We start from the raw sequence: 27087 nt of genomic DNA on the forward strand, positions 1-27087 counted from the left end.
GCCTGGAACCGGCCAGCAAATGGCCCTTGCCTACTTCACATATCCGGCTTGATGGGCTCTGGGGGAGGGGTTTCAGCAGGCAGTGGGGCGCTGTCCTCACAGCGCCGAGAGGCTGAGCCCGGCGGCACAACTCCAAAAAGAAGTGTGCTGCCGCTCAGCCCCCAGCCTGCCCGATTTCAGCAGGCAGCAAGGTGCAAAGCTGGTGAGCTTTGCACTGCCCGGCTCAGCCTCTCGGCACTGTGAGGAGAGTACACCACTGCCTGCCGAAACCGGGCAGGCCGGGGGCTGGGTGGCATTGCACTTCTTTTTGGATTCACGCTGCCTGGCTCCAGGAAGCCCACAGCACCATCCAGCCCCCCTCCCCCCGTGAGACTCTTCCAGTGGACCATGCCTTGGCGCTTGCCCCAGTTCCACCCTCTTCTGACAGAGACCCTCAGATCTGTCCCACTCCTGCCCAGGCCCCCACAGGCACCCTTGATATGAACGATGAAGAGCTGGCCACACCCCCAGTAGGCCACACCCACTCCAGCCATGCCCATCCAGTAGGCCATGCCCACCCTGGCCACACCTGCCCGGCCACCCGAGGACAACCGCAAAGCTGATGCGGCCCTCAATGAAATTGAGTTTGACACTCCTGACCTAGAGAGCAAAGGTGGCTTTGATGATACTTCTTGGATAATTCCATTATTTACTAGTGGGAAAAACCATCTCAGGAACAAAAGGTTTGACATGCAATGTGCATCAGAAACGAGCTTTTGTAATGTATCTAAATATGCAGCAGGGTCCACATACCATTATTTTAAAATAAATGTTAAAATATATCATTTTCCATAGGAAATAGAAGTTACTTACATTAATAATTAGAGGGAAAACTTAAAATAATACATAAAAGGTGATATAGCTGAAGACAAAGTCAGAATAGTCAGGACTGAAGCAAACATTTGGAGCAAAGAAAGGTTAGAGTTATAAAAGAACCCAACATAATACTTACTATCTCCAACACCACATTTCAGGGAGAAAAATAAATGTATTTGCTATCATGGGATCAAACAACCTAAAATCCCTCATATGAATATGCAAATCATACACTAAGATATAAACAACCTTATTTATAGCATATTTGTGTATAAAATAGTTCAAAAGCAGATTTGAAATTTGCTCTTTGCTTTTTTTAAAAAAAAAAAAAACAAAAACAGTACAATTTGCAACTGCCTTCCTAAAACTACATTCTTTGGGTAAAAATAGCTTTCCCTTGTTTGTGGAGGAAATTCAGCCACAGAAAGTCAGAGAAGCAGAACTGCAATCTGCAGTGGTTCTTGAATCTTCTTCCACAGAAAAGATACTGTTTTGTGAAAGTCCTGGTCAGCAATTCAAGTTGTTTCTATTTCCGAGGCCTCCTCTATGAAATTTGCAACTGGGCTGAGAAGCAAAAGAGGAAAGAGTTTATATTCGCCATTCATGTCTTCTGAGAGAAGGGGCTGATCCAGGGGCTCCAGCAGAACGGCTCCGTCTGTTTGGCTTTCTGGGCCGGTGACGTGTTGCGCTGCTTCGTTGCTCTCCATTGAACCCAGCAGATCCCCTTTGGTGTTCCCCAGGCCGCCAACTTCATCACTGGAAGGCAGTTCTTCGAACAGTGAAAGCAAAGGGTTCCCCTGATACTGAATCAGCTGCATGTCTGGGAGGGAGGGAATAGTCAGTTAATAAATAGTTAATAGCTAAGCTAAATGCTCATGCTGGCATGTGGAATCCTGGGAGGAACAAACCACTCCTTGCCCATCCGAGCAGAGCACAGACACGATCCCAGAAGAGAAAATATTCAAGCAGAAGCTTTGCCATCTGAGCCACACCTAGAGATGGGAAGGCCTGGAAAAAACCCAGAAAAATTGGGAAAAAAAGGAGTATGGAATATGTTGCTTTCCAATGATAAATAATATATCTATGACATGGTATTCAAACTATACAACACAAAGACCTTAATGAAAGATTTCTGAGACTTTTTGTAAAGTCTTAAAATTATTGCAAATTCTCTCAGCTGTAGACAAGCAAATCCTGGAATTCAGTTAAAGTAACATTGTACTTCTGACTTCTGGTCTTGCACAGTAGCACAGCAGCCAGGGGATTTTGGGGCTCCATGCTCTTTGGCTGAATTTCTTCTTGTTAGGGGACTCTAAATGGGCCAGAAGCCACCCTGAAGAGGCGGCAAAGAAGGAAGTCCCGCAGACCACGGAGAGACAGCGGTCGACCCAATCGGTCTAGGAGAAGCCTTCTAGAAATCAACAGGAGAAAGGCTAGCCTAACTTCAGAGTCTAGCCCAGGGGTCGGCAACCTTAACACTCAAAGAGCCACTTGGATCCGTTTCCCACAGAAAAGAAAACACTGGGAGCTCCAAAACCTTTTTGACATCTAAAATGAAGATAACACTGCATATATCCTTTTTTAACCTTTATTATTTATATAACGTGTCTCCCTCTTCCTTCCCGGCAGCCGGGATTCCGGCGCACCCTCCCGGCCAGCAAGGCCAACGGTAGCGCCGGCTGGGGATCGCAGGTGTTGCACTCCCTCGGGGCTGCGGCTTGCGGGAGGGCTGGCCCGCTCAGCGGAGGCTCCGGCAGGCCGCTCCCAGGATGTCTCTATTTCTCTCTCTGCAAATGGCGAAGGAGGCTGGGAGCTGCAGGAGAAGGCTGAAAGAGCCGCATGCGGCCCCAGAGCCGCAGGTTGCCAACCCGTAGTCTAGCCCAAGCTACAAGCAACTGAAGTCAAAAAGCACTATTTTAAGCTGATTGTAAACAGCTATTTCAATCAGGGTAAGATTATTGATTTTCTCTATCCTACTTATTAACTTTCCTGGGGAAAAAAATCCCAAGAAGCAAAAAACCTCCGAATGTGAAGGAGGGGGATTTTTGCCCCACCCTTTTACTAACGGAAGCGGTGAATTAAACCTTTTATGGAGGACCAAAACATGTAGAAATGAAATGAATATAAAACCTAAATTTGGATGAGTTTGGAATTGTTGAATGGTTAAGATTCTCATTTTAAAGGCAATTTTCTAGTTTGATAATTTGAAAAATAAACGTGCTGACATCTAGTGGTGGATAAAGACTATGACAGCTATGGCTTTTATACAGGACTTGGCAAAATCTGGAAAAAACTAATCTGTGCTTGTGACCTTCAAAGCTATAACAATAGAGAACAGCTGTGACAAAAAAAAAAAGAAAACAATTTGGGTTGCAGACAAAGAGAGGATTATAAACTTCAGCAAATCTTTTTGAACCTTTTTGGATTATAAATATCTACTAAACTGTGACTCTAAAGCTATTTGCAGAGAAAAGAAAACCTCGATTCTTGACCACTATGGAAAATCAGAGACTTGCAGAAAGAACTTATCAAGAAAAAAATAAATGCCGTTCAAGAGGAGACATATGAGATGTTGCAACTAATTCAAACAACAATTGATTTCAAACCACAAAGAAATCCAAAATAACTTTGAAAACATAAACCAATTCATCTCCAATTTAACTTTACAACAACAAAATCCCAGGAAATAATAGAGAAGGAGCAGATAAAACAGATAACTGAATACAAATTTGAGGATAGATACACAACAAAGTATGATTTAACCCAAGTGGAAAAACATTTACAAGAAATATTGGTTTTGAAAGAGGCAACTTATACTTTAAGACCCCAAGACAAATTTGAGGATAAGAAAAAAAGACTGGATAAAATGGATTGCAGAGACGTCAGGAATACCACTAGAATTGGAGAGACAAAAATGATAAGATACAGAGAGAAAAAAAAAAGAAAAAGATTTTCAACAAACATGAAAGAGAAAATGCCTCTTACAAAGATATTGTATTTGACTTATTTTTTATATCTACAGTGACACCTACAAAAATATGGAAAGGCTCTTTGATTCAGCAGAATATATGATTAAAGATACTGGGCAAAAGAAGAAGGCCAAAGTGAAAATTAAGACAATATAGGATGGGACTTATCAGAGAGAATATTTAAAAAAGAAACACCTGTTTAAATATGGTTAAAGTAATAGAAAATTTTGGATATGAATTTTACTTTAAGAGGGAGGAGTCCCTCAAATAACATAGTATCTCTTTTTCTTCTCTTTTCTTCTCTTATTTTTTGATATGAGTAATATAAAAGAGTTAGAATGGCTTATATTTAAATGTGACTGATTTTAAGAAAATTACAATGGATTGAAAAAAAATGTTTTGAATAAGAGTTAAAAGACCAGATGACTAGATTTATTAAATGGAATATTTAAAGATTAAATATATTCTTAATTATGGTAAAAAAGAATGGAAAAAATTTGGAAATAAATATGTATTAACTTAGGGGAAACATGGACTTTCAGTAGTATACTATCTTTTTATCCCTCTTTACTCTTGTTCTTCTTTTCTCTTTTTTTAGTCTTATTTATTCCTTAAGTAAGGTAAAAGTTATGGGATGGTTTACATGAGAAAAAATAGAATCAAATAATTAAATGTAATTAACTTTGAAAAAATCTTAACAGTAAGAATGTTTTGAACATTGTGGGAAAAACAAAGGTAAACAAGAACTGTAAACAGAATCTATGATGAGGCAACCAGAATGACTAGATCAGTGGTTCTCAGCCTGTGGGTCGGGACCCCATTTGGGGTTGAACGACCATTTCACGGGGTCGCCAAACAACACAGTCCACCATTTTTTCCCTTTTCCTTAGCTGTGCTACTCTCTTTTATTCTATTGGCTTTTGAAAGCCAATAGAATAGACTCTCTTGAATAGAGTCTAATTCTATTGGCTTTCAAAAGCCATTAGGAATTGTCCAGGCTGTCTCTGCCCTGCTGAGCCCGCCAAAAGTCCCATTCTGCAAACAGTGCTGCACCAGTTGAGTAGTCCTCGACTTACGACCGGTTGAGTAGTCCTCGACTTACGACCGGTTGGGGGGTCGTGGCATTAAAAAGGTTGAGAATCATTGGACTAGATAGAAAAGAAATATTATATTGATGTGATTATTATTTGTGGAAATATTAGAAAAAAAATTATACTCAATTGTTATCTATCAAAACAATTAGAACTGTATAAACTTAAGTTTGGTAAAAGAGAACATTATGGGGATTATAGATCATAGAAACCAATTGTTAGCGAATGTTTTTTAAATATAAACCCAGGCAACACAGTTTACCAAATATTAAGGTGACCATGTTAAAAAAATAAAATATATTATTAAAAAAATAAACTAACATTATACTTCTCATTGCAATACTTCTCAAACAAAAGAAATATGCATTTGTGCCAGGAGGGGGCATTGCAAGAAAAGGTTCCAGTTTAGTCTGCTTGTGTACCTCAGATCTCCTACAGTTGAGTAATTGTTGGTATACAATAGTTGATAGCTTCTGTCCTCTCAGTCCTTAACTGACAGCTAAGAGGGTAAATTTGTCTGACAAATTAGTTTCTCTCTCTCTTTTTATAGATATTTTATTAAGCTTTTATAATTACAAATATTTAGTGTTTAATAAGCAACATGTTGTCTGGGTTCACATATTTAACATTAATAGTAATGCAACTTCCATTTCTACTTGCTACTCCATTTTTCTAGCCATTTATAAAAATTATCCCATGTTTGAAAATATTCTGTATCTTCTTTCCCTTTCATTTTCAATGTAAGCCTATCCATTTCCACACAATCCAAGATTTTCCTAATTATGTCTTCTTCCGATGGTGTTTCTTCATTTTTCCAATACTGTGCAAATGTAATTCTTGCTGCTGTTAATACATGTAATATTAAATATATACATTTTTTGTCATAGTTCTCTGTGATTATACCTAGAAGAGATAGTTCTGGCTAAAGTCTACATGTTTTCTTAACATTTTCTCTAACCAAATGTGCATTTTTGAGCATTTTTTTTTTTTTTTTTTTTGCTTTAGGGCATGTCCACCGAAGGTGATAGTACGTGCCTGGCTTTCGCCTACATTTCCAACAATTACTAGACATGTTTTTAAACATCTTGGCTAATCTCGCAGGTGGTAAACGCCATCTATAAAACATTTTACATAGATTTTCTTTATAAGTAGATACCCTTGTTATTGTATAGTTTTTTTCCCACAAGCTTTGCCATTTTTCTAATTCTACATTGTGCCCAAAATTTTTTGCCCAAGTTATCATTGTTTCTTTAACTTGTTCACCTTCCATCTTCAGGTTTAACAAAAATTTATAGTTAATCAGTTTTTCATCTGATGACAATAGTATCTGGTCAAACACTGTTTGATCTTTATAAAAACCATATGTCTTTTTCGTATCACATTTGCATTTACAAGTGTGGCCACCATGATAGCTCAATAACCTGTTCTTCCAATTCTTGTTTAATTTGTAATTAAATTTGTAATTTCCCATCAGTTTTCAAAATGTCTCTGTATGTCACAAGTTTCTCATATGATTAAATTTGGGTGCAAAAACGCTTCCATTGTCAAGATCCATCCTGGTATTTTGATATAAATTTTTATTTTTATCTTTTCTCATGTCAAAAGCAAGGCATTTTTTATGTAGTGATTTTGAAAGTATTTATGGATTTTGTTCTTCCCATACCATAGAAAAGCTTGCCAAGTTGTTAAGTCATGTCCTTCTAGGTATATTATCTACTCTTTTAACCATGTTAATGCGGCTGCTTGATAGTATAGAACCCAGTCTGGTAGTCCAAATCCTCCATTTTCTTTCACTTCAGTCTTATTGTAAGGACCCACCCCACTTTGCATCTTAAGACAGAACTCTTGGAATATTTCTTCCAACAGGCATCTTTATTAAGAGAAAATGGTTGCAGGCGTTCTAGACAGGAGTTGGGGCCCAAACCCCCCCATTCAAGGTTTTAAGGGGTTCCCAGCAACCCCACCCCACCATCCTTCCAGTGACCATCCCAGGTGTTACATTTCCACCCCCTTTTTCCTCACTGCCGGTGGAAGGGAGACTTCAGAGGGGAGTAGATGAAAGCTGATGGCCCATTGTTATGGTTAGTCCTTTTGGTGGTATCCACATTCAGTCCCTTTGGAAGTTGTACTGAAGGACGTGAGGGCCATAAAACCCCTTTGTTCAGCCCCCTTCCCCTTCATCGTATGACAGAATCCAGAGAGGGCAGAAATGGGGTTTTCCATAGTCGATAACTAGAGATGAAATATAATGGGATCTGACATTTATTCTGGCTTTTTCCCCCTTGCCGGATAACTTTCAAAATCAATACATTTAACTCATCAAAAAAATTCTATAATTTTATAGGTATTGTTTGGAATAGGAAAAGTAGTTTTGGTAAAATATTAATTTTCAACGTCGCTATTCTTCCTAACATGGATAATTGTAAATTTCTCCATCTTTCCAATTCTAATTTTATTTATTTATAATAGTTTAATATAATTATCTTCTTTTAATGTCGCACAGCTTGCTGTTAAGTATATCCCCAGGTATTTAACTTTCTTATCTGGAGGTCTGTTTTTTCTGACAGTTGGTTTTTTTTTTTCTGTAAGGTTTTTGACTATCACTTTAGTCTTACCTCTATTTATTTTCAATCCTGCTACTTCTCCAAATTCTTCAAACTTTATCAATAATTTAGGGCCTGTCTCTAAAGGATCTTCTAATATGAATACCAAATTGTCCGCAAATGCTTGTAATTTATATTTTTCATCTTTTATCTCCATATCTTTAATTTCTGGGTCCTGTCTAACATTTCTATTCAGCACTTCCAGATTTAAAATAAATAATAATGGACATAGTGGACACCCTTGTCTTGTGCCTTTTTTAATATTAAAATTCTCTGTAAAATCTCCATTTACAATTACTTTAGCCATTTATCTATGGTAAATTGTTTTGATTATATCTATAAAGTTTTCTCCAAAGTTCATATAGTTTAATTGTTGTACCATAAATTGCCAGCTGACATTATCAAAAGCTTTCTGTGCATCTAAGAAAATTAATGCCATTTGAGACTTCCAGTTTGGCGTTTGACAAGATGGGTGGAAGAAGCTGGAGCTCCGGATTCTTAGCCCAATTTTGTTCAGCCCATTGACCCCAAGAGGTCAGAAAGTTGCCCTGGAGGAGCAATGAAGAAGGAGGGATGCTTCAGGAGTCCAGATCAGATGGCAGTTGGTCCAGACGGACTGAAGAAACCTTCTAAAAGGATGGAAGAAAGGCTGCCTGGTAAGCCCAGACAGCCCAAGTCATCGCTAGCCGAAAGAAAAGTGAGGAGCCATGGTGCTCCGTTAAACAGCTAATTGTCAACAGGGTGCTGAAACTGGGTGAGCATGTTCTTTTACTCCTTTTCCTTATGGACTTAGAAATGTTGATTCCCTGATTGGGAAGAAGCTATGAAGTAAAGATCCCAGAAGGACTAGGGGAGAAGAGAGTTAAAAATGGCGAGCAATTACAGGAGGGGAAAAGGATTCTAAGGAAGATAAAAGAATTCTTAAAAATGGAACTTAGATTGATTCAAAGCGAGACTGCCTAACCTAGAGGAAATGGAAAAAAAATTAGATTTAATTTCTAGGGTAAAGAACTTACAAAGAACTTTAAAAGAAAACTTTGTTACAATCTCTTAAAACCAGATATTGACAATATAGTATCTGAGGACATCTAGTAGTGAAAGGAGATACTACAGTAATACCAAATAATAAAAGAATTAGAAGCATTTGGCTTGAAACAACACCTGGTGTAAACAAAGTGCCTTTATGTGAGTTTGTAAGAGAAAATACTTTCTACAATTATATCTGTTGACTCTGGATATAACCAAAACAGGAATTATTCGGAAACAGCGGGCGTTTCACATCTGTGATTTGACTGGAGGTTTTGGATTTGGCCTAAAGTAGTTGGCTGGATTTTTTGGTTGGATTTTAGCCTAAGATAGTTGGCTTTTTTTTCTTTTTGCTTTTTTTTACCTTGTTTTCCCTCCTTTAGAATTTGGATTTAGCCTAAAGTAGTTCGTTCTTTTTAACTTTGGATTTCTGATAAACTGAAAGATAAAAAGCACAAGTATAAAAAGTGGAAAGAGGGGCACATAACTAAAGCAGAATATCAGCAAATTGTCAATGCTGCAAATACTGTATATTCTTGCTTTGACAAAATATGCAAAACTGTCTGGTATTTTTAGAGTTAATGCAGAGCAGAGGAGGGAGGAGGGAAAAACCCGCGAAAACAGAAAGGAAGGGAACCTTTGCCCTTTACACTAATTGTTGAACGTAAATCATGACAGCAAAATAGGGAGTGGAAATGCTAGCAAAATAACTGCTCGGTGAATGGGGATTTTAGATCTTAGCATACCTTCAATATGCCGTGCCGACATTTTGTAACATAACATATGACTTTTAGGAAAATCAATCAATGCCTGGAAGTTCTTTGAAGTGTTTCATTAGCCAGAACCACAACAAAATGCTAAGATCTCAATCCTTTCCAAACGACCTGGGGTCCTGAACGCCGTCCACTGCCTCTAACCTTGAGAGGAGCTGGTAAAGATTCAGGGGAAGAAAATCTATCATGAGAAAAGGGAGTTTGCTTGAAGACCCAGCAGCTACTGATAACCCAGAGTAGGAAGCAACAGACAGCATGCTGTGGGAAGATGAATTCTGGCAGACCTTCCAACTAGGAGCAAAGACTTCAAAAGCAGATTGGTATGGAGCTAACAAATGGCCTGCTACTCAAACTTTGGGTGAGTCACTGGAAAGATTTCAAACCCCAGATGTGAAAAGCAGAAATCAATTCCTGCAGAGAGAAGCCTACAGCTCTTCCCTCGTAGATCAGACGCTGAGTTCCCCAACTAGGGACTGCAGTCCTGAAGACAAAGGGAATCCCAGACTGAGGCCTCTGCAGCAATGGGCAGATTGGAACCCCCCACAGATAGATGATCAGCAGCAACTGAGCATACCATAGCTAACAGAGGCATTGCCACAGCTTGGGGTGGTGCAGAAGCCAAGAGAGCAACAGCTGATGGGCCCACAGATGAGGGAGGTTCAGCAACAACGCCCACTCATCCAGCAACCAATGAGAGGCCTACAGCAGCAGGGGGCACCCCAGCCCCCGCTGGCCAGCAGCAGACAGCTCAGCAGCCGGTAGATCAACAGGCAGGATGGGGCCAACAACCCCAGTGGGGGCCAAAACAGTCTGTATTGGCACCACCTTTCAGAGCAACCTTCGATGGGGACCCAGAGAAGTTGATTTTTTTTCTCAACTAAGTGCGTTCTCACTTGAATCGCTGGGCCTATCTCTATCTGGACCCAGGTGCCATGGTCAATGTTACTGCATCCAACCTAGAGGGAGAAGCATCTGAATGGCTGAATAATTTATATAGTGAGCAAGCCCCCGAACTGGAAGATCCCCACCTTTTTCTCCTAAGACTGAGAGAAAGATTTGAGGACCCATCCATTGGCCTCAAAGCAGCAGAACAGATCCACAAAATAAAACAAGCTGGCAGGCCTGCCCTGGAGTACATGCGAGAATTCCGCAAGATAGCAGGTCGAATAGAGGGGTGGCCCGAACAATCTCTGGTCCAACATTTCATTGAGGGATTAGACGATCACCTCTCTCAGGCATGCATCTATCAAGCCATACCTAATCAGCTGCATGAATTGTACCAGGCAGCAGTGAAGCTAGATGTTCGGCTCACCCGCTATAAGAAGCCTCCCCCACATGAACCCAAGCAGCAACCAAAGCTACCCAGACAGCAATCAGCCCCACGAAAACCTTCAACTACTGCAATGGCTGAGAGACTCAGGCCACCTACAGGCCCATCAATTAAGTGTTTTCGGTGTGGACAAGAGGGACATCGAGCAATAACCTGTCCAGTCCCCTACCCCCCGACTGCAGAGAAGACCGGAACCAGCAATGAGAAAGAAACCTGCTCAGCGGCTAACGAGAAAAAAATCCAATCGGCTCAGGCAGGAACCTGTTGCCCAGATTATACCGCCCACACAGGAGAATGCCGAGACTCCGGGTGACCCCGCCCTGCTCTACCCTCTTTTGACAGCAATGATGAAGGAGAGAACGACCCGATGGTGAGTCGACAAATCCCGCCTTTTTCACTGGCCGCCAAACTTATAATCCCTAACCCCAAATGGACTTAAACATGCCAATTGATTCTGGATGCACCCGTTGCATTATTAGTCTGCCGTTTGCCATGAAAATGGGCATACGGGCAAAACAGCTTTCCAAACCTCTGAGGTTTGAGCAAGCCGATGGCTCCCTGATGGGAGGGACTCTTGTCACCGAGCCCTTACGCCTAGAAATAGGTGCACACTGGGAGTTTATTCGCTTCCTGGTGGCTCTAAAAATGACTGAGGCGGTGATCCTAGGGCTAGCCTGGTTAGACAAATGGAAACAGTTTATCTGGTGGGAGAAAGGAATGAGAACCGTGAGACTACCTATGGGGCCTAATCCCCCCATTGATTCAACAGATGTTGCAGGGCATCTTAGGCCACCCAACAAGCGAGCGCACATGGCTGCCTCACCACCGCCAGGTGAACCAGTCATCCCCAATGAATACTGGGACCTGGCAGAGGCTTTTAGTGAAAAAGAATGTGATGCCCTACCCCCTCACAGACCCAATGACTGCTCCATCGAACTGGTGCCAGAAGCCAAACTCCCACGCCCGAGAATGTATGCTATGTCCCCCCTCGAAATGGAGGAGATGCAGCGAACAAAAATCTAGCAAGGAAGTTCATCGAATGGGCCAAATATACCATGGGAGCCTGTGTTGTTCAAAGAGAAAAAAGATGGGTCTCTTCGTCTCTGTGTAGACTATAAGGGTCTCAACGCTATGAGTGTGGAAAACAAATACCCTCTCCCCCTTCTAAAGGACTTATTAACCCATCTGGCTAAGGGGAATGTCTTCACTAAATTAGACCTGAGAGAGGCATACTACCGGGTGAGAATAAAAGAGGGAGATGAGTGGAAAACTGCCTTCAACTGTCCTATGGGGAGCTATCAGTTCAAAGTCATGCCATTTGGACTACAGGGGGCCCCAGCTGTATTTATGCAGTTGATTAATGAGGCCCTACATGATCACTTGTACAAAGGGGTTTTGGTGTATCTTGATGACATCCTGATATACAGCACGAATATGACTGATCACATAAAGCTGGTGAGAGACGTGTTAAAGAAACTGCTGAATGCAAGCTTTGTGCCAAATTGTCGAAATATGAATTTCACCAAACCCGATTAGCCTTTCTTGGCTACAGAATTTCCAACAAGGGTATTGAAATGGATCCAGCCAAGGTGAAAGCTATAATCGAATGGGAGCCCCCAAAGACTCGCAAACAGCTCCAGAGTTTTCTGGGTTTTGCCAACTTTTATCGTCAATTCAACCCCTCTTTTGATGAGATTGCTCTACCCCTTACAGAACTACTTAAAACAGGCCATGACCAGGCCACCCACTAGCATGGACACTGGACTGTCAAACAGCTTTTGAGAATTTAAAGAGGCTATTTGCTGCTGAACCGGTCCTAAAGCACCCTTGCCCAGGGGAACCCTTTGTGATTCAAACCAACGCCAGTGATGTGGCAGTTGGAGCTGTGTTACTGCAAAAGAACAAAAGTGGGATCTTGCAACCCTGCGCCTACACCTCTAAGAAATTTACTGAGAGCGAGCGGAGATGGGCAATCTGGGAGAAAGAGGCCTTCTCGATTAGATGGGCGCTATTAAACTGGTGAAACTATCTAGAAGGGAGCTAGGTGCCATTTGAGGTATGGACAGATCACAAAAATCTAGAAGCACTGAAAACTCCCCACAAATTGTCCCCAAAGCAAGTGCGGTGGGAACAGTATTTTAACCACTTCAACTTCATTCTAAAGTACATACCAGGAGGAAAGAACTTCCTAGCTGATGCGCTATCCCGGTTACCCCAATACAAAAGCGAACAGGAGGTTAACGAGGCAATTATTCCCAATCCACAAACTGCCACTCAACTTACACTTCGTAGGGTCCCAATCCCGATGACCCTGGAGTAAAGAAAATAAAACAGGAACTCCTCATCAACCAATGGTTCAAAGATAATCAAACCTCCCTAACGTGCAGGGATGGCTTGGCTTACAAAGGGGGGAAACTATATTTGCCAGAAGCCCTCCGTCTTAATGCTCTCAAACACAGCCATGATGTAAAACAGGCTGGACACTTTGGATATTTGAAAACCATACACCTCACCCGCCAGCAATTTTGATGGCCGGGGCCGAAAAGGGATGTGGAAAACTATGTAAAAAGTTGTACTGTATGTGCCACAATGAAAAGAATCCCAGGGAAAACCCCTGGGTTACTGCAACCCATAACAGACCCTTCTCAACCATGGGAAGAAATAGCTACGGACTTTATAGTAGACCTACCTGAAAGTAGTGGAAATACTGTCATCTGGACCGTAATAGACCTATTCTCAAAGCAGGCTCATTTCATTGGCTGCAAAGGACTCCCATCTGCCCAATGACTGACCAAATTGTTCCTGAAACGTATCTTCCGGCTGCATGGCGCCCCTAAGCGAATAATTTTGGACAGGGGGGGTGCAGTTCACAGCAAAGTTTTGGAGAAGTTTCCTTACATTAATTGGATCATCTCAAGGTTTATCATCTGCTTTTCATCCGGCCACCAATGGGGCCGCAGAAGCCGCTAACAAAATGGTGGAGCAATATCTTAGATGCTACGTTTCTTACCAACAGACGAATTGGACTGATCTCCTCCCTTTTGCGGAGGTGGCGTACAATAATTCTGTGCACAGCAGCACTGGCTACATGCCTTTCAGAGTGGCCACAGGAAAAGAGTTCAACCCAATAACTGAATATCCTCAGTTGCCCTCCGCTTCCCAGACACTTGACCAGTGAGTGAGGGAGTGGGAAGAAGTTTGGAGAAACACAAAAACTGCTTTAAAAAAACTTTTGAGACCTATAAAAAGCAGGCTGATAGGAAGAGGGCTCCCCAAAGAACATTCCAAGTTGGGGAAAAGGTTTATTTGTCAACTAAGTATTTACGCCTCAAATTGCCCAGCAAGAAATTGGGACCAAAATTCTTGAGGCCTTTCCCATAGTAAGGATCATCAACCCGGTCACAGCAGAATTAAAACTCCCTAGAATTTTAGGGAAAATTCATCCAGTTTTCCATTGTAGCTTGTTGAAACCTTATTGGGGCTCCACTTTAAGACCTCCTCCAAAGAAGGTACCTGGGCCCCTCATAGTTGCAGGACAGACCCACTATGAAGTGAAACGTATTCTTGACTCTAGAATCTTTAAAGGGAAATTGCAGTACCTAGTACAATGGAAGGGATACCCGTTGTCTGAAGCCACCTGGGTGAAATCCAGTGAAGTGAAAGCTGACAGATTGGTCAAAAGGTTTCATGTGAAACATCCCAACAAACCGAAAACTAGTCATTAATATATGCTTTTGTTTACATTACAGGATCTGTCCTTCTTGTAAGGGGGGCCGGATGTCAACGCTACAAATACTGTATATTCTTGTTTTGACAAAATATGCAAAACTGTCTGGTATTTTTAGAGTTAATGCAAAGCAGAGGAGGGAGGAGGGAAAAGCCCGTGAAAACAGAAAGGAAGGGAACCTTTGCCCTTTACACTAATTGGTGAACGTAAATCATGACAGCAAAAGAGGGAGTGGAAATGCTAGCAAAATAACTACTCGGTCAGTGGGGATTTTAGATCTTAGCATACCTTCGTTATGCCGTGCCGACATTTTGTAACATAATAAATGACTTTTAGGAAAATCAATGCCTGGAAGTTCTTTGAAGTGTTTCATTAGCCGGAACCATAACACAAATAGTCCGATCCTGCAAAGATGAAGTGAGGAAAGCTAAGGCTCAAAATGAACTAAGGCTTGCGACCAAAGTCAAAAATAACAAAAAAAGCTTCTTTCAATATGTAAAAAACAAGAAAAAAGTGAAGGAAATGATTGGTCCATTAGTGTAGTGGGGGAAAGTTGCAAGAAAGTGACAAGCAACAGGGAGAAAGCAGAACTATATAAATCGTTTTTTGCATCTGCCTTTACACAAAGGGAAAAAACAGTCCAACCTATCAAAAACAGTCCCATAAAAATAATTAGAAACACAAGTTAAGATAGGCAAGAAAGTGGTAAGTGAACACCTATCCAGCCTAGACGAGTTCAAATTACCAGGACCAGATGGATTACACCCCAAGGTTCTCAAGGAACTGGCAGATGTGATCTCAGAACCACTGAACTATATTTTTCAAAGATCCTGGAGCACCGGGGAACTACCAGAGGACTGGAAAAGAGCTGATGTAGTTCTCATCTTCAAAAAATGAAAAAAAAAATATCCAGGAAACTACAGACCTATCAGCCTGACCTAAATACCTGGGAAGATTCTGGAAAAGATAATTAAACAACAAATTAGCAAACACCTAGAGACAAACAAAGTCATTACTAAAAGCCAATATGGATTTGTTAAAAACAGATCATGCCAGACAAATCTTATTGCATTCTTTGACCAAGTGACAAAATGGACTTCAGTAAGGCATTTGATAAAGTAGATCACAACCTACTACTTAATAAGATAGAAAAATGTGGGTTAGACAGCATTACTACCAGATGGATTCATAGCTGGCTCACCATCCGTACTCAGCGTGTGGTCCTCAATGGAACTGCATCTACATGGAGGCAAGTGTGGAATGGGGTGCCCCAGGGCTCTGTTCTGGGCCCAGTGCTCTTCAACATCTTTATCAACAATTTGGACGAGGGGCTAGATGGGGAGCTCATCAAATTTGCAGACATCACCAAGCTGGCAGAAAAAGCCAACATTCTAGAAGATAGGCTTAAGATACAGGAGGATCTGAACAAACTGGAACACTGGGGGTTATCTAACAAAATGAAATTCAATGCTGAAAAAAGAAACAAAAACCAAATGTACAGGTATAGTATAGGGCAGTGGTTCTCAACCTTTTTAATGCCGCGACCCCCAACCGGTTGTAAGTCAAGGACTACCCTACCGGTCGTAAGTCAAGGACTTTCCCTGCCCAGGAGCGCTGCGCATGCGTGATGCCGCCCCCTGCACCGGCCGAGGCCTAGCTGGCAAGGGGCAGCGACGGCGCAGGGCGACCACTGGCTGGGCCACCAGCTGGCCCAGCCCAGGCAGGTAAGGCACCCGCCGGGCCCCACACGAGCCAGAAACCCTCCCTGCGCCCACCGCTGCCCCGCTAGCCTTACCTTGGCCATCGCCTGTTTGGGGCGGCGGCAGGCAGGCCCAGGCGCTCCTGGGCGGCCATGGCAAGCGGCAGCGACGGTGCAGGGCGACCACTGGCTGGGCCACCAGCTGGCCCAGCCCAGGCAGGTAAGGCACCCGCCAGGCCCCATGCGTGCCAGAAACCCTCCCTGTGCCCGCCGCTGCCCCGCTAGCCTTACCTTGGCCACCGCCCATTCGGGGTGACGGCAGGCAGACCCAGGCGCTCCTGGGTGGCCGTGGCAAGCGGTAGCGACGGCGCAGGGCGACCACCGGCTGGCCCAGCCCAGGCAGGTAAGGCACCTGCCAGGCTTTGAAAGCAAACCGAGAAGAGAAGCAAATGGAGATAGATGAAATATTTTGAATGAATTTAAGCTACACAAGGAAATATAAACTACCCAATGAAGTTCATGTAAGATTTATAAAGAAAACAACAAGAGATGAAATACTGAGAAAAGTTAGAGATGAGCCATTACAATACAAGAATAAAGAAATCGTGGTGTTAAATCAAGAGCAGGAGTCGGCAACCTTAACACTCAAAGAGCCATTTGGACCCGTTTCTCACAGAAAACATTGGGAACCACAAAACCCTTTTGACATCTAAAATGAAGATAACACTGCATATATCCTTTTTTTACCTTTATGCTATGTATAAAAAAACTATAGTGTGTTGCATTTATGAAATCAATGAAAACAATTTTTTATGCCAGAGAAAGAGGGAAAAAAACCTTTCTCCTTCATCCCAGCAGGTGAAAACAATTTTAGTAGCTTATCTACCATCTTTAAATACAGCATTCTCTCTCTCTCTCTCTTTCCTCTCCCTCCCTCCCTCTCTCTTTCCTCTCCCTCTCTCTTTCCTCTCCCTCTCTCCCCCCCCAATCTTCTGCTCACCTGGCCAGCTGGCCTCACGCTATTCTCCGACAAGCTGACACACATTCTTATTGGGCTGGCTCTCTCCTGCCCTTGGTCTGCCAGTCCTCTTCCCCCACTAAGTAAAAGTATGTGTTTGTGTGTGTGTGTGTGTGTGTGTGAGAGAGAGAGAGAGAGAGAGAGAGAGAGAGAGAGAGAGAGAGAGAGAGAGAGAGAGAGAGAGAGAGAGAGAGAGATATGCTGCTTTCTGCTGCTGCTTCCTGGGAGCCCGCCCAATAAGCTTGTCAGCTTGTCGGAGAACAGCGTGAGGCCAGTTGACCAGGTGAGGAGATCGGGGAGGGGAGGGGGAGAGAGAGGGGGGGGAGGGAGAAGGGAAGCGCAAGTGCCTCTCTCTATCTCTGTCTTTCTGCAAATGGCAGAGAAGGACTGGGAGCTGCAGGAAAAGGCTGAAAGAGCCACATGTGGCTCCAGAGCCGTGGGTTGCCGACCCGTGCCCAAGAGAGTAAGAGATACCCGAAGACAATATCACTTCCTAACTACAAAGCTAATTGCAAAAGGCATAAATTTCAGATGGTTAATGCCCGAAGGGATCTTAATCAACTGGAATAATACAAGATACCGATTGGATTCAGTTTGGAAAGCACAAGACTTTGATGAAAGAAATTGAGCATTCTTAAATGAAGGAGTGCAATATCGACAAGAGGAGAGAAAAGATCAGAAACAAACAGAAGAAGCAACTGAAGAAGCAATTATACAAACAGTAGAATAGAAAGAGAAATTTGATCAAGAGTCCTTTACTGCCAGAGAACAGAGGATTACGAGATCGACAAGACCTAAATATAAATAACTGAAATGGAGAAAGAAAACAGATTTTTTTTCAGTGAATATAAATGAACTAAACTCCCCATCAAAAAGAAACAAAATTTTTAGAAAGCTACAGAAATTAAATATAGATATAATTTGTTTGCAAGAGACACATATAAAAAGACAATATTACAAGCTGTTGAATACCCCAAAATTGGGAAACTTTACCAGAAAAAAAGAGGTGTAGCCGTACATATTAAAGAGACAATAGACTGTAAAATGATTTATTCAGATGAAGAAGGAAGAATTGTTATGGTAGAAATATATCTACATCAAAAACAAACATTGTTGGTAGTAATCTATAGACCAAATAATAAACAGGAAGAATTTTATCAAAATTCAAACAGTCATAAATCCTGATCCAGAACTGACATGATTTGGATGACATCTGAATTGAGGACAAGTATGCAGGAAATTGAGATAGAATCAGGGACATGGACAGATCACAACCCCTTAAAAGTGACATGGAGAGGAATACCCAAAAAAACCAAGATGGACTTTAAATCAATCTATATTAAAAGAAAGAGAATTTACAGAACTAGCAAAAAAAGAAATTGAGTTTTTCTTCAAGGAAAACAAAAAAGAAGATACAACATTACAAAATGTATGGGATACAGCAAAAGCATACTGTAGAGGTATAGCTATAACATACATGGCAAAAAAAAACAAGCAGAAAAGACAGTAATATATACTATTAAGAGAAAAAATTGAAAAACTAGAATCAGAACTGCAAATGAATTTGCAAAAGAAGATTCTGAAAAGAGAAATGGAAACAATAAAACACAAATTAAATTTGTTGAATTCAGAAAAATTGGCACAGCAAATAAAAGGAGCAAAACAAAGCTTTTTTGAAAATGCAAACAAACCAGGAAAATGGCTAGCTTATAAACTTAAAAAACAGAAGAAGAAACTGATAATTTAGTAGATGAAAAAGGTTGCTTACAATTTAAAAATGAAGAAATAAAAAAGATAATTAAAGAAAATTATAAGAAACTGTATGATATAGAAGAAATTTCAAGAGAGAGAATGATTCAGTATTTGGAAGAAAACAATCTTCCGAAAATTTCAGAAATCTGTAAGACTATGATAGAGGAAAAAAAATAACAATGAAGGAAATAACAGAGGCTATAAGAAGACAAAAAACGAGAAAACACTGGGGCCAAATGGACTACCGGCGGAGTTATATAAAGCTTTACAAGATATATTAAGTGAACTGTTGAAAGACGTTTGCAATGAACTTTTGTTGGAGCTAAACTCCCAAATACATGGATAGAAGCAAATACTACCTTAATACCAAAAGAAGATTCAGACTTGACACAGATAAAAAATTATAGACTGATATCGTTACTAAATGCGGATTATAAAATTTTTACTTCAATAATGGCAGAGGCTGAAAAGATTTGTAACTGAATTTATACATTCAGACACAAAAAAAAATTTTTTTAACCAAAGAGACAAATTAAAAATAATTTAAGAGTGATAATGGATGTATTGGAATATTATGAATTACATCAGGGAAACAACTGGCACTAATATTTCTAGATGCCCAAAGGGCATTTGATAATGTTTCCTGGCAATTTATGATTCAGCAATTAAAAAGGACTTTGGATAGAATTTTATAAATATGATTAAAACAATATACAATAAACAGTGAAAGTGATTATACTGAGATTATACTAAGAACTTTGAGATAAGAAAAGGTACAAGGCAAGGATGTCCATTATCTCCATGGTTATTTATTTTGACCTTGGAAGTTCTAAACAGAAATATTAGACAAGATACAGAAATTAAAGGACTAGAAATAAAAAGTGAAACATATAAATTACAAGCATTTGCTGATGATTTGGTACTTATTTTAAAAGAACCTTTGGAGATGATTCCTAAACTACTGGGAAAGATAGAACAATATGGAGAAATGGCAGGACTGAAAATAGAGAAAAAACCAAAGTAATAGTTAAAAATCTTACAGATAAACAAAAAAACAAATGTCAGAAAAAATAGAATTGCAAATAATTAAAAAGGTCAAATATCAGCAAGATGTTCAAAGATAAAAGAAGATAATTATACAAAATTATTGAATCAAATAAGAGTGGATTTGGAAAAATGGAAAAACTTGCAATTGTCAATACTAGGAAGAATTGCTACAGTGAAAATGAACATACTACCGAAAAACTTATTTTTATTTCAAACAATACCTATAAAACTTGAGAAAAAATTATTTGACAATTTAAATTCATTAATCTTGAAATTTATTTGGCAAGGAAAGAAAGCTAGAATTAAGATGAAAATGTTACAAGAAGCCAAGGAAAATTGAGGTTTTGGTTTAATAGAGTGGGTTTTATATTATCAAGCATCTGCATTAACACAGGTAAAAGAATGGATAACTCTTAGAAACAAAAGGTTGTTACATTTGGAGGGGCATGATTTAAAATTAGGGTGGCACGCTTTTTATGGTACAGGAAAAATAAAATTCATAAATACTTCCAAAATTACTATATAAGAAATGCATTATTAACAACATGGGAAAAAATAAAATGTAAAATATATTTGAAAATTCCAGGGTGGTTGTCAACAATGGAAGCATTTGTATAATCAAATTTAGTGGACTTTGAAAAAATCTGGACATATAGATATTCTAAACTCTAAAGGGAATTTAAAATTTAAACAAGAAATGGAAAATCAGGGCATCAATTTATCATGGTGGGTGTATTTGCAAATGCAAACTAGATATTATAAAGATGTTAAACTGTATGGATTTTATAAGGAACAAACTGTGTTTGACAAGATATTGTTAACTTCTGATGAAAAACTAATTAAGAAAATGTATAACTTTTTATTAATTTTGAAAATGGAAAGCAAGCAAGTTAAAGAAACAATAAGATGGGTGAAAATTTTTGGAAACAATATAAATTAGAAAAATGGCAAAATTTATTGGAAAGAAATTATAAACTGACAATGTTAACTTCCTACAAAGAAAATTTATATAAAATGTTTTATTGATGTCACTTGCCACCAGCAAGATTAGCAAAAATATTTAAAAATATGGACGTTAGAAATGTAAACACAAGTCAGGCACTTATTACCATGTTTGGTGGAAATGTGACAAAGCAAAGAGTTATTGGAAAAAGATACATGCTTGGCTAGAAAAGATGTTGGGAGAACACATAAATTTTAAACCTGAACTTTTTTTATTAGGTATAATGCCAGAAAAGACTGATAAACAAAGTATATATTTGATTTTGCACGTTACAACAGAGGCAGAATTATATTTGCACAATATTAGAAAAATGAAGGAATACCATCAGATGAAGAAATAATTAAAAAAATATTAGAATGCGCAGAGATGGATAGACTGACTATGAGACTGAAAGAAAAAGAAGAAACAGAATATTACCAAACTTGGGACTTATTTTATCGATGGCTACAGGAAAGAATAAAGGATTAGGAACAAAATATTTATTAGCGAATGTAAACTCAGACAGTACGTTTGTTGAATAAATACTACTGAATGTATGGGGAAAAAACAATAAAAACTTTTTTAAAAAACAAAATTAATGCCATTTGTTTCCCTGGATGCATTTTGTAATATTCCAAAGTATCTAAAATCATTCTTAGGTTGTTCTTTGTCTCTTTGGTAAAAATCCATTTTGGTCTGGTCTCTTCAGTCTTTCTGCTATTATTGAGGCAAAAATTTTGTAATCCACATTTAATAAGGATATTATTAGTTGATCTTTGGTAACCCTTAAATGATACCTATTAATGTTCTCCACCATCACAGCATGTTTATCTGTAGTCTGGTCAGTAACTTGGTTTTTCTTTTCCTCCTCTCAGTAAAATGGTGAGACCAACATTTGTAAACATTTCCACAGTGCAATTTCTGCAGAGAGCAAAGCTGCAACATATTGTGAGAAGAAATATTCTTTTCCAAATACCACAAGGATGACAAAACACATCCTTGCATGCCATAGGTGCCTTAAAGACATTAAAAAATACTTTATCAAATTAAATGATGAGGACCAGAGTGAAAGTGCAAGTAACTTTTCCTTCCAGAGTTCTAATTCCAGAAACACTCTTTCTGCTGCTTCTGGATCATCACATGTGTTTCTTCACCAGCAGCATCTAAGGAAGGAAGTGTTGCAAAATACACAATAGTTTATAGATAAAATGACACCTGAAAATCAGGAGAAAATTGATCACATTCTTGCAAAAGAACAATATATGCTTCTGGATCAGCATTGTCAATAACTGAAAATGCATATGGGCAGGAAGCTTTTAAATTATTACAACCATCATACCAATTGCCAAGCAGACATTCCTTGAGCAAAGCTCTTTTGGAGTCAGAATATGAGTGTGTGATGGAATCTGTACAAGGAAAAATCAGTGAAGCACTATGTCTTGCAGTACTTACAGATGAATGGACAAATGAAGGAATAAAGAACTTTGTGATAACAACACCTCAATCAGTCTTTTATAGAAGCATTGAAACTGAGAGGATAGCCATACTGCAGAGTATGTCAGCAATGAAATATGTGTAGTTTTAAAGAAAACTGAGAGTGGTAAAGTATTTGCTTTGCTGAATGACAATGCAAGTAATATGAAATCATAATGGACAAGTATCAACATATTACTGCAATAGGATATGCATCTCATGAACTCTACTTACTTCTTAGTGACTTCATGAAACTGGACACCCTTCAAAGGATCTATAGAAAAGCTAAAGAAGTTATCAAATATGTAAAAGCTACTCGTGTTGTCACCGCTGTCTTCAAGAAGCAAGAAGAAAAAAATGCACAAAATAAAATAGTGACACTGAAATTCTGTAGTAAAACACATTGGGGTAAAGTGGTGATCTCCTTTGAAAGTTTACTAAAAAACAAAGAAGCTCTTCAAGCAACAGTAACTGAGGATCTTAAAATTCCCAGAAATATAAGGAACACTTATACGAGGCTGTGTTTTGGGTTCAGCTGCAGAACTCCGTACAGATGTTAACAGCATTTTTTTCAGCAATCTGTGCATCTGAATCAGACACTGCACTTTTGTCAGAAATTCCTAACCACATGGCTATGATAAAAATTGTTTTTGAAAAGCTAAGTACATCTCCGCTTACAACTGCTGAAAAAAATAAAGTGAAAGATTTTATTAAGAAACAGGAAGAATTTTGTTGCCATCCAGTATATGCTGCTGCAAATCTACTGGATCCAAGATTCAAAGGTGTGAGTGATGAGAATACAGCTGCTGCATTTGACTGGATTACGAAACAAGCTGTGCACTTAGGACTTGGAAAAGTATTTTCAGACATTGTAGAATATAGAACATCTTCAGAGATTTGGGCCAGGAAAGCATTCTGGGATTCTGCAAAACATATCTCTCCTGCAACATGGTGGCAAAGTCTCTGCAGCACACAATCTCTGATATCTCTTGCATCTCATTTACTGCAGATTCCTGCATCTTCTGCTGCATGTGAAAGAGTCTGGTCTATGTTTGGTAATACTCATACCAAATCAAGAAACAAACTGACTTGTGAACGGGTAGAAAAGCTTGTTTCAATCCATGCAAACCTAAAGTTTTTAGAAGTCCATGAGAAAAAAGACAAACAGGAAGAGGAAGAAGAAACGGAAAATAATAGCAGTAGTTCAGAAAATGAGATAGAATAAACTGCATGTATATGTTGTCTTCTGTTTCTTTTTTTTAAAGCACCATTCAAAAAGTAAACCTTCCATGGAGTTTAAATAGTGAAGTATACCTTAACTTTATTTGCTATTGGCGCTAAGGGGCAAATCCAATTAATTTTTAGGTTGATAGTTTCTTGCTTTTTTGTTGCTTTTGAGGGAAAGGGGATGGTTATCTGTTTTATTGCAAGCATAATACTTTTATATACACTGTATTTCATGCAATTTGTAAAATTACTCTACACTGAACTTTTTTTTTTCAATTTTTCCAGAATTTCTATTTTTTCCAGGAAAAAACAGAGAAAAAAATGGGTTTTTTTCCTCACGGCTTCAAAATTTCTGGAAAGTTTACATCTGTACATACCACAAGCTGCAACAAGGATGAAACACAAGGTCATTCAGGCATGTGGGCTGGGTCCTGCCTATCGCTCTTAGAGAAGAATCAACAGAAGCCATCTGGTTATAGGAACAGCAATAAACAGACTTCACCTTCCATATCTGACCTTGCCTGGACAAACTACAATTACTGACAAGGATATCATTACTGTTGCTATTCCTTCAATGTACTGGTTTTTTTTTTTTACAACAAAAGTCAATTACAAGGACTGCAATCATATAAAAAAATTAACAGCCAATTCAGCATTAACTCTCTCCCAAACAGAATGCCAAAATCTAGAAATAAGACTTGGGGGGGGGGGGCGTCTACAGGGCATGGTAAGGAAATCACTGCTGCATCTTGCCTTTGAAAAGTATTTCCTATGAACATCCCTCCTCTGGTGCCAATCCCCCCAATTTCCAGCCCCACAGAAGAGGCCTCGGACTCTGTTCTATAAAGGATTCCATGTGCTGAGAAAGTGAAAGCCGGACTGTGAGGTCAGAAACACAAGCAGAGCTGGCGGGGGATTCCTGCGCCTGGGGGACATGCCCAGAATTGCCTTTAAAAATAGGACTGCACTTCAGAAAGGAAGGTCACAACCTTTCGTTGCACAAGCCCGATTTCTCCTTTCTCTACTCTCCAAATGTGAAGCACAAAAAGACTCTAACCCAAACAATATCTCAAACTATAAGAAGATGCTAAGAATAAAATAAAGTAGGTGCTCAGGGATGTCCGCTCTTGCAGTGCATGAAAGCCAGTGTGCCAGGCAAATTCAGGCATTTGGGGGGCAGCTCTTCCCAACTGCATGCTCTCAAATGGGCTGCAGTCTGACTTTCTGAATTCCTAGTCCAGTGGTTCTCAACCTGTGGGTCGGGGCCCCATTTGGGGTCGAATGACCATTTCACGGGGGTCGCCAAACCACGCTGTCCGCCATTTTTTTCCCTTTTCCCCAGCTGTCCTACTCCCTTTTATTGGTGGCCACACCCACTTGGGGGTCACCACAACATGGGGAACTGTATTATGGAGTCACAGCATTAGAAAGGTTGAGAACCACTGTCCTAGTCCCTTTGAGCCACATGGGCTCAAGATTATGGAAGGTGATGTCCAAGTCATCTGGAGAACAGCAACTCCTATGGAACAGATGCTGTAAACCACACAGGAACTGAAAGGAATGTTCCCTCCAAATGGATCCACCCCTGCTTAGCTTCTCCAGACTGATTTGGTAAAACAATTTCCAATTTCTTGCCCTGCTCACCATTCTTCCCTGAGGTTTCCTCATTATTTATTCCATCTGTGTCTAAAATTGCTGGTAAGTCTTCTGTCTAAAAAAAGAAACAAATGCACAGAAAAATATTTTTAGAATATTTTTTTTAAATGCTACCTTTTTTAATACACAAAGAGAGCCAACTGTGTCCTAATCAGTTTAATTGTGTTTCCTGTCTTCCCTTTAATCAGCTCATCACTCTGGTTATAATAGTCTAGCCAGCGCTTTGCTTCCCCAGCTTCAGTTGGTAATGCTCAACTTAAAGCATCATTGCTTCACACAAGGACCCTGGCTGACAGTACATCTCAGTGTTTGTTTTTCATCTGTGCTACAGCTGGTCAATAGAAATATTTAGAGATGTTTCTTTTGGCACTTCTGCTACAACCGATTGCTGTAAATTAAGGATATAAGATTAAAAATAATTCTAGTAAACTATACTTTTATGCGCATCACACAAAAGATGATCACTGCAAGTACCTTACAGCTTACATTTCATTTGGGGACTCTCTACTGAAACAGACTCTCTACAACAGTGTTTCTCAACCTTGACCATTTTAAGGCATGTGGACTTCAACTCCCAGAATTCCACAGCCAGCATTGCTGGCTATGGAATTCTGGGAGTTGAAGTCCACATGCCTTAAAATGGTCAAGGTTGAGAAACACTGCTCTACAATATCTTGGCTAGCAACACTGTCTCTCCAGGAAGCCAAGGACGGTCTGCTTGCAGAGCACAAGCTCTGGAAACAGAGGAAGTCTGTGCCTCAGTCTTCTACACTCATTTGGAAGCAAAAGGCCCCACCTCCCACTCCCATCTCCTCCTATGAGACCTGTGTGCTGCAAAGGTCCAACACAGTTCTAGGAAGCACCACTTTCAAAGTCCAGGTCGCTGATGGAAGCTGCCAGAGTATTACTTCAATTTGCAGAATCCAAACCATTGTAAAAAAGGAGCTCATTTGAAAAGAAAAATGAATGGATTTTCTTCTAAGTAGGCAAAAGAATTTAGATTTTGTAGAGGTCTCTCTATCACAATACAATTGAAAACTGTTTTCCCTGAACCTTTTTATTAGGGAGGCTGTTCTGATCATGCAGTACAACGGTCTTGCAGAACACAGAATTAGAGCTGAACTGGCTAAGAAAAGGGCTTCCAGGTATCTGCCCGAGTCCAATCTTTAACTTGTTGTTGTTGTTAATTGCGAAGTCGTGTCCGACCCATCCGACCCCATGGATAACGTTCCTCCAGGTCTTCCTGTCCTAATCTTTAACTACCCAAGTGTTATCAGAAAAAAACTGCTAAGCCAGACCTTGGAAAATGCCCCTAATAAACAGAAAACATTGGAGATTACACCCCAAACAAGCCAGAGTTCCAACAAAACTCACTCTGCTTTCAAAAGGGCTTCTTTGGTGCAAAACTCCTGCTAATGGCAAAATCGTTCCTGACCCCTCAGTGGCCTAACATAAACTGAACAGAGCCTGTTGAGCCAGGGGAGGGATTGGCCCACAAGCCTCTAGCTGGCTCTGCAAAGCGTTCAGGGGCATCCCCTCAGAACAGGAGTCGATTCTAATCCCAGGGGAGCTCAACACGGGTTTGGATCTATGGAAGGTGGGAAAGAGACGGGGGCTTAACAAGTGAATCCATGTGATGGGCTAGAACTGATAGGAAAAAAAAATTGGGTTTAAATGTTTCTCACTCTGACTTCTTGAAAGGAAGGACAGAACTAGCATTCCTCAGCCTCAGTGAGAATGACGGAAGCATTAGTTCGTCAATCTGAAAAGACTGGAAAAGCTAGTCCAATCTTTTCAGAAGCTCAGCCAGCAATATTGATAGCACAAACGCCATTTGGGAAGTCGATTTATTTATTTAT

At 40.0% G+C, this 27087-nt stretch overlaps 1 protein-coding gene across 1 annotated transcript in view; it reads right to left on the reverse strand.

The window, feature by feature from the left end:
- The window catches only part of VSIG4 (V-set and immunoglobulin domain containing 4), a 91709-nt gene that overhangs the window by 40228 nt on the left and 24394 nt on the right, over positions 1-27087 (reverse strand). Inside the window, exon 12 of the mRNA XM_039365367.1 lies at positions 25217-25283. Coding sequence (XP_039221301.1) covers positions 25217-25283 — 67 coding nt within the window. The remainder of the gene's footprint in view (positions 1-25216; positions 25284-27087) is intronic.

This window comes from Crotalus tigris, unplaced genomic scaffold (genome assembly GCF_016545835.1).
Source record: "Crotalus tigris isolate CLP2741 ecotype Arizona unplaced genomic scaffold, ASM1654583v1 scf7180000020062.1902635, whole genome shotgun sequence".
Taxonomy (NCBI): domain Eukaryota; kingdom Metazoa; phylum Chordata; class Lepidosauria; order Squamata; family Viperidae; genus Crotalus; species Crotalus tigris.